The sequence below is a fragment of the Limulus polyphemus genome, unplaced genomic scaffold (assembly GCF_000517525.1).
Source record: "Limulus polyphemus unplaced genomic scaffold, Limulus_polyphemus-2.1.2 Scaffold3204, whole genome shotgun sequence".
In the NCBI taxonomy this organism is placed as follows: domain Eukaryota; kingdom Metazoa; phylum Arthropoda; class Merostomata; order Xiphosura; family Limulidae; genus Limulus; species Limulus polyphemus.
In genome coordinates this window covers 44,806-53,405 of record NW_013668814.1, presented here as the reverse complement: position 1 = coordinate 53,405, position 8,600 = coordinate 44,806, and the positions used below count along the sequence as shown (strand labels likewise).

At 28.9% G+C, this 8,600-nt stretch overlaps 1 protein-coding gene across 7 annotated transcripts in view; it reads left to right on the top strand.

Moving 5' to 3' along the window:
* LOC106468886 (UDP-glucose 4-epimerase-like) overlaps positions 1-8,600 on the top strand; it is a 111,529-nt gene that overhangs the window by 60,564 nt on the left and 42,365 nt on the right. For 6 of the 7 annotated variants that reach the window (XR_002612745.1, XR_002612746.1, XR_002612748.1 and 3 more), the window contains exon 6: positions 989-1,169. Coding sequence is in view for 3 of the 7 variants with exons in the window: in XM_013929334.2 (XP_013784788.2) it covers positions 989-1,169 (181 nt within the window). In the remaining 4 variants the exon portion in view is untranslated. Of the gene's footprint in view, positions 1-988; positions 1,170-2,029; positions 2,053-8,600 lie in introns of all 7 variants that reach the window. The other variant, XR_002612747.1, reaches the window with a different exon arrangement.

The following is an 8,600-nucleotide window of genomic DNA, read 5'->3' as shown; positions in this document are numbered from 1 at the left end:
GGATAGTTCTAGAAAGCAGAGGGCGTGAGAATAGTCACGTGATCTCGCTGACGCAACAATATTAAGTATGTAAGTATAGAAGGTTTGAGATCAAATGTAGTGCAGAGAAGGAAATTAATAATGACAACATAGAAAAGCCAAATGCTCAAATAAAACAAAAGATAAAATTGTGGTTTATTACATAAATTGTTTTATGTATTTTTAGCTATGAGTATTTGACTGGTTGACTTCAATGTGCAACTTCATTATTGGCTGTTAAGAGGCAGGTAATGCACATCTGCATAAAACAAAGAGAATTAATTGTGTTAATATCACACTTTCAGTCAGATAAGGGTATTAGCAGAGTATTCCATAATCCTCTTCACCACCCTTTTTCTTGGGTATGACCCATGCCCTATGGAAGATAAATATAGAACACAGAAACCTGGGTATGTGAGTACAAGCTTTCTTAAATGACTGTTGTGTTATGTTATATTGGCTTTAGATAATATGTCAAGCAAGTTCAGGTTTATTTACATTAGGCTTACAAAGACTTTTAAGAAAGATATCATCTAAATATTTGTAAATATACCTGACGAAAGACATTCTATTCTAGTTACAGAAGGGTGTAAGATATATATTCTGCTGTAAGGTATCCAGAGCATAGCTTGGTGTAAATTGGAGTGTAGCACAGGGTGATCTTACCCCTCCTACTGATGGGGGCCTAACTTAGGAAAGTTTTGAAATTTAAATATGAAATGGCAAATGATGTAAAGTATTGTAAAACTTTACATTTGGAATACTGGCATTTATTTTCTAAATCTTGCTGGGAAAAAAAACGATGAGATTGAGACTGTATATCAAAAAAACTTTTGTTGTGAAATTTCAGTCTTATGCCCCGATATGACTCCTCCAACAATGCTTCGTGTATGAAGTCCTAGAGCAAAAAGTTGGTAAAATATTTTATTCAAAAATACTTTTTTTTCTTCTTCTTTTTTGCCTTTATTAGAGATGGAACATTATTCTTCTGAGATATTTTAATCCAGTTGGGGCACATGATTCTGGCCAAATTGGTGAAGACCCACAAGGAATTCCTAACAATCTGATGCCATATATCTCTCAGGTTGCTGTTGGACGACGTCATGAAGTACAAGTATTTGGAAAAGATTTCAGAACCCCTGATGGTACAGGTAAGACTGATTTTGTTACAGAAACTGCAGACATTCCAACTCTTTTTAGTTAAAGTACCACTTATAATTTCACATGATGGCTTACTTCTGATGTTTTTTAACCCTCTCACTACAGGTTAAAGTATGCATGCTGCAACTTTTTACAGAGTTACATTGAAAATTTAATTAAAATACATTAGTGTTATTGCATACTAATGAAATTAGCATCAAAACATAGATAACAAAACAGATATTATTATTATATAGGTTTCAAGTTTTTAATTTTACAATGAAAAATTAAAAAAAATCCTCAATCTCTCCTAGTATGAGAATTGTGACACTTGCTTTCTATGTCTTCCCCCTTTTTAATTTATTTACCACCCCTCTGAGAAGTATGGAATTTAATGTAAATTACTGGCAAAACATACTTTTTGTGGCCCTCAATCTGTATTGTTCATGAAGCCATAAACTAGAAAATCAGACCCATTTGCCATGCCCACATGTCACATCCTCTCTCTCACAAACTGCCAATAGTTCTTTCTGACATTTTATACTATGTTAGAAAGCCAAAATTTTAGTCTATTAATTTACATATTATATTATGTTTTTTTTGTTTTTTTTTGTATAAGGTATTGTCTGTTTCATCATTCCTTCAAACATTTTTCTCACAGTAATCACATAGACAAACTTAGCTGAATATTTAAAGACTCTTAATGCATAGTTAGAAAGCCAAAAAAATTATGATATTTAAAGAACATTGTTTGTTTTTATTGTTAGTATTCTGTGTTATTAGGTTCATTATTTAATTCAATAAAAAATTATTTAGTGTGCTAGTACCATTAGTATAAAAAGTAGACTTAAGTTTCATTTACAATTGACAGCGAAAAAAGAAAAGAAGACCAAGGTAAGTATTACATTTCTTGTTTTTCATGTGTATTCTTTATTTATTGCTATAAAAGCAACTAAAATGTCAAAATTAGAAACTTATTAGAGTTAATAAGGTTAGATTAGATAATATAATGAAAAATAGTAATAATAATAATAATAAAATTTCTTCATGAGGTGTGCTTGCAAGCAGCTTGTATGGTATGTAATTCGATACAGTAACGTGAGCTGCACATTTGCTGAGTGATTTACAACTTAGTTAGACATAATTTAAGAGGTAATATAACAATAAGATTAAGCATAAACAGGTGTATACTGTTAAAAGCTTTAAGCTATTTAGGATAAACAATTGTAGTTTTCTGTTACAATTTGCAGTCATTCTATAAAGAAAAAGGGGGAATTTAAATTTATTTCCAAATTTGTTTATGTTATTTACAAGGTCAGTCAAATCAACTGACCTTGTGAAGAGCTAGGATAGAGAAAATAACATAAAATATAGGTTTTCTGATAAAAAGAAACATTTGATATTTATTTAGGAGGTCTTAGAGATTACAAAAATTAAATTTTGAAAATTGTCAGATGAAGAAAAGTATTTTTATCGTAACATGAAAGTCACTTTGCACTTGGAGCAATCAGTACACTAACTGGATATATATATATATTCATGGACAAATGTTTAGTAAAAAAATGGATTTTTCCCCAAAAAATAGAAATTTAAAAATTTCATGAATATACACAAAATGTATTAAACATATAATATTGAAATTGATGGTCACTCTGGGATCATGAAATCAGTGTAATTCACTAAGTTGGTAGTGAGAGGGTTAAAAAGAATCAGTCACAATTTTAGTGTAAAAAACACTACATGTTCTGAACTAAAATCATTCCTTTAGAGCAACAAATATTCACCTTTTACATCAATCAAATTTTCAAGGACTATGATGCACATCACATCTCTAACATGAAAATGATAAATTCAACAATAAGCTTTACTACTTAATATATCAACTGCATGCTATAGAAATGCACATTATAGATTTGATTTAAACTTATAATTTAAACCAATTGAAGCTTTTTACTGTTAGTTACATTTTGTGTTTTAGTAGAACACTTCTGAAGAAGCTGTAAAACAAAATGTTGAGTGTCCCACTAAAGGTAAATAACAAATTTGGTGTTATAAGGTTGTTTATTACTAGTATTAAAATATCTTTTATACACTATTTTATGCACTACAAAAATTAAATAATGAATTACATTTTTCTCTATTGAAAATACAACTTAAACATAATCATGTAAAAGTTATTCTGTATCTGTACTTTTGAAATATTTATGAAATTCAAATAAATTATGTTACATTGTTTACTGCTAATAGCTTATGAGATGAAAAGAATTTGCTCTTTGCCACAAGACATCTGAAAAAGCCTCATAAACTCGCTCTCATTTTTCACAAATGACGTTTCTCCTACATTTTAAACACAAAAGTCATTCCATTAAGTGGTAAATTCAACTGTATTGTTGTTATGAGTTTAGAAGTTTTACAGAATATCATGACTTCCTAAGACCTCTTAGAAACTTTTACATCTTTACTTGAATTTTGTGGAAAATATTTAGTGTTATAGTGAACTGCATTAGTGTGTTGACCATCCTTGGTATTACTTCCCATTAGTTTAAGCTATATACAGTAGTTTCATTTGTACAGTGATATTTCATCATTAGTTTTTTACTAATAATTTCTTTACCATGTTTACAATTGTTGTATCTTTTCTTTCTAAGTCTTATTAATATTATTGAACTTTCTTGTTGTTTATTATGTTTGCTTTTCTGCTTTTTCAGAAGATCAAACTTTATTTATTGCATCTTGTTGCCTGCTCCATATGTTTTGTTTAGTGATGGAGATTAGTTGTATTGATACACCCCATACTGTGTTTAACATATTGTTTTCTTTGTATTATATTTAACATTATTGTATTTTCCTTTGCAGAGCCAATATTATAGCTATTTATTGTATGAATTAGGGATTCATTTATTTTCTTATTTGTTATTTTCTATCTTCCTAGACATTAGTCTTTAGCTGTAATCTTGGTAATGTTCTGCTACTTCAACAGTAACATATGTACCTTAGTAATTTATCTCAGATGCCACATTCCTTTATAATTAAACTGATGCAGCTCTTTAATGGGTTTGCATTGGTCACAAGATATTGTTAGAGAGAGTTTGGGAAGGTTCAGTTATACTGATGTTATGTTTTTCAAATAAAATTACATCTATGACAATTCTTTAAGCAAACAGCAAATGTTTGTGTGTTCCCTAGGTACAGTATAACCTATTATTGTTTTACATGCTTAGGTTAATATACGTATTTAGGACTAACTTGAATCTCATAAGTTTGCTGAACTTCATGAGATATGGTTTTTTGGCCAGTATTTCTGTTAACAGCAAGGGTACTAATTTGATGAAACAATGCATTTTAATATTTATATGTAAGAAGGTAAGAAATATATATTACATTACCTGTTGTCACTACCATGTTTATATTTTAGTTTTGATCTAAGTAAGTAGCTTTCTCTGATCAGAAGTTAACATTAATGAATTTTTAATTGCCTTCCCCTAAAAAAAGTGGATGGAAGCAACATCAATGAAGGTATGCACAGACATTTGAAAGGTATTGTTATTAACATTAAAGGCCCCTTAACCCTTATCACACAGGCTCCATCCATTAGGCCTAGCTTTTACTGAAGAATTAAGGGTTACATTAATTCCAAATTTACTTAGTGTATCTTAGTGAAATTTGGCAATCTTATAGTAAATGTGAAAAGTTTGTAGTACACAAAAATCAGATTTTTTTTATAGAGTATTTCTACTAAATATGCATCCAAGACTTTGTTGTGTGTAAGATGAATTTCATGATAGCAACAGAAATTCTTGTTCTCATTTTCTAGTTTTTATATTGCATTTTCATAACCTATGGAACCTGTTAAATGAATATCAAAAGTTTTATTTTATTTTATATCTAAATTTCTCTACAACAACAGCACACTTGATTCCTGTTTCTTTAGAGACATCATCTAAGTATAATGAAACAATGGTTGAAAATCATGAAATAAGTTGAGAAACACAGTTTTTCCTTCTAGTTTTGATTGTGAAGTTACAAATTACTTATATTAACAGTTTAAACCTTTATTCTTGTATTAACTCTCAGAATGGGCATAATTTTGTGCACATGTCAGGAGGTTTTAGTGAGTTACATTTAAAACTTAATTAAATTACTTTCTCATCATGGTATATAAATAAACTTGGCATGAAAATGTAGCTAATTATCCAAATATTAACATTATATAAGTTTTAAGTTCGTCATTTTAAAAGACAATAATAAAAAAAAATTGTCACTTTCCCTTAGTGTTGAGAATTGTGACATTTGTTTTCTAGGTATCCACTCTTCTCTAATTTATTCACCACCCCTCCAAGAAGTATGAAATTTAATGTAAATTACTCGTTATAATGTCATCATTGCTCAAGCAAAGCACAATTTTTATAGCCTTCAATCTTAATTGGTTAAAGAGCCGTAAAATAGAAAATCACACCCCACTTGTCATGCCAACCTGTCACATCCTCTCTTTCAGAAATTGCTAGTAGTTCTCTCTGATGTTTAATACTGTATTTTTTATAACCAATAGAAAGCCAAGGTTTTAATTTATCAAATGATGTATCACATCACACTGATCTCTATACAGAGAACTGTCTATTTTGCTTCAAGGTCAAATTTTATTCAAATGGAAAACACATAGACAAGCTTAGCTGAAATTTTATAAACTTTTGTTGCACAGTTAGAAAGCCAGAAAAATTGTGATGGTTATGGAACATTATCAGCTCTTTGCAGGTGATTATTCTGTGATCTTTCATGCATTATTTAATTAAATACAAAATTATTTAGTGCAATAGTACCATTAGTGTAAAAAAGTAGGGTTAAGTATGATCAACAGTCAACAGCAAAAACAAAGTAGACCCAGGTAAGTACTTTTTCATAGGTATTCTCTATTTTTTATTATAAAAGTAACTAAAATGAAAAAAATAGAAACTTTTTAGGCTAGATTAGGCAAAATAACAAATAACAATAATAAAACATTTTCATGAGGTACCCTTGCAAGTAGCTCACAAGCATCCTGTACATTATGTAGTTTGATGAGCTCCACATTCACCAACAATTTACAAATTTTATGGTGGAAATATTAATTTAGACATGGTTCAAAGGGCAATAAAACAATAAAATTAAAGTATAAACAGATGAATACTGTTACAAGTTTAAAACTATTTAGGATAAACTAATGTAGTTTCACTTTACAATTTGAAGTCATTCTAAAAAGAAAAGAAGGGTTATTTAGGTTTATTTCAAATTCTATTTTAGTGGTTACAAGGTTTGTCAAATTGACCAAACTTGTTTATACAGTTAGGGTAGAGAAAATAACAAATAAAATGTAAAGTTTTACTAAGAAATAAAGTTTTATAATTACTTAGATTTCAGAGATTACACAAATGGAATTTGAAAATTTTTCAAATGAATAAATGTACTCCATATATTCACAGCCAAATCTTTATTAAAAATTATAATTTTTTGTACACAAAAGTCTTGTAATGTGAACTGAAAATCTGCCAAATTTTGTGAAGTTACAGTATAGGAACTATAACGAGTACAAAATGATTACAAATTTGGTCATTTCAACCAAGCCCATGTGAAAAAAAAGTTAAACATGTTTTCTGCTTTGTTTTTATTTTGCCATAAGGAGCAGTAAAGCCCCATGGACAATAAAACAGTAAATCGCAGCATGAACCATTAAGTTGTTTTCAGCAAACCTGAGTTATATCTCAGCAAAGCAATAACCTTGGAGGAAAATTTACATTATGGCTATGCAATATCTATAATATAAATAGTTTGTGGCAAACTCGGAAGATCAAGGAATAGAAGAAAAAAATCTGAAATGGGCAATTTGGCACACAGATGCATCATGTGATACAGAGATACAAAGATTGAGATATTAAATATTTCCTTTTGAAATTAAAAATTTAAACTTATATAATATTAAAATTTGAATTATATACAATGTTTTGATGCTAAGTTTACTGTCATATGTTTATAATAAAGTTGTGAAATGCACACTTTGAAGATGAATAGAAGAATAATATGTTGAGTAGACAAATTTATAATTATATAGTAAAATTGGCCTATGAAATACAAATCTGTAACTTAGTATACCAGTATTTTGTCAAATACAATGATGTTTCAATTTATATATATTACATAGGTATATATATATATATTGCTATTGTTTGCATATAAATGCTTAAATTGCAGTTAGTTTTGTTGAAACATATAATGATAAATAAAAAAATATATATATAAACCATGATTTTAGTACTTAGAATGTTACAATACCTACTTGCCCTTGTGATGATGTGGTTGTTAATTGTAATGCTACGCCTTGTTGATTTTTTGAAACTGAGGCAAACATAAATTAATTTTTGTAAATTTTAAATATGTATTTTGAAAAACAAAAACAAATTCATCATTCACCAGAATAGAAAACAACAAAACTAGTTTAATTTATTTGGCTTTCTAACTAAGGTATAAATAGGTTTAAAAAATTAATTTCTGTTTCAACCAACAATTTTAATAAACACTTCAACATTTCTTAAAGAATTTCGGCTTTCTTCCCGTACAATTGATAAGCATTCATTAGATTTACGTTGTGCAGAATCTGCTCTTTCTGTTTGCTATACTTAAGAGAGGTAGTTGTGAGTATATAAGTGACTTCAAAGAATGAAAAGATGTGAGGGTCTTCTCTGGTAAGTTTGCTAAATATATTGATTACTTGGCAAATCAAGAAGCTGGGAAGTTTTTATTTTGTATTCTATCTTGTTAGTATGTAAAATTTGAGTTTTTATTTAGTTAAGCACTGTTGACATTGTATAGTAGAAATAAAAAAGTAAACTGAACAATTTACAAGTCAAACATGTCATGTGGCACATAAAAGTGAGTATTGGGCAATTTTTTTAAATATTTCTTTTAAACTTAAGAAATTAAACCTTATATAAAAATTTCATTCATTGGGTTTTGTTTTCAAGTTTATGGATAATAAAGTAATTTGATTACATTTTGAAAACTATGAAAATTTGTGACACGCATTTTGACTCCACCTATACACATAGGGTTAATAAAATCCACATGCCTTAAAATATGTTTATAATGCAGTACAGAGAATCTGGAGGAGCTAAGGTGGCTCTGAAACCCCCAATCTTTCATGCTTTATGCCTTTATGGAAAGTTTCTAAGATTTAATATGTGACCTGAGTTCATATCCAAAAAAATTTGGTATCAATATTATAAAGGTAGAAATTACACAATGTCAGAAAATGATGTACATTAAGCCTAGTTTTCCCAATGTTGCTTTTATTTTTGTTCAGGATAATTTAGGTTTCAGTCACAACTAATATATACCGTAGGTCCCGGCCATTAAGCCCATATTTTAATCCAAAATTCTACTCCATATTTTTCAAAGAGGGCTTAATGGCCAGA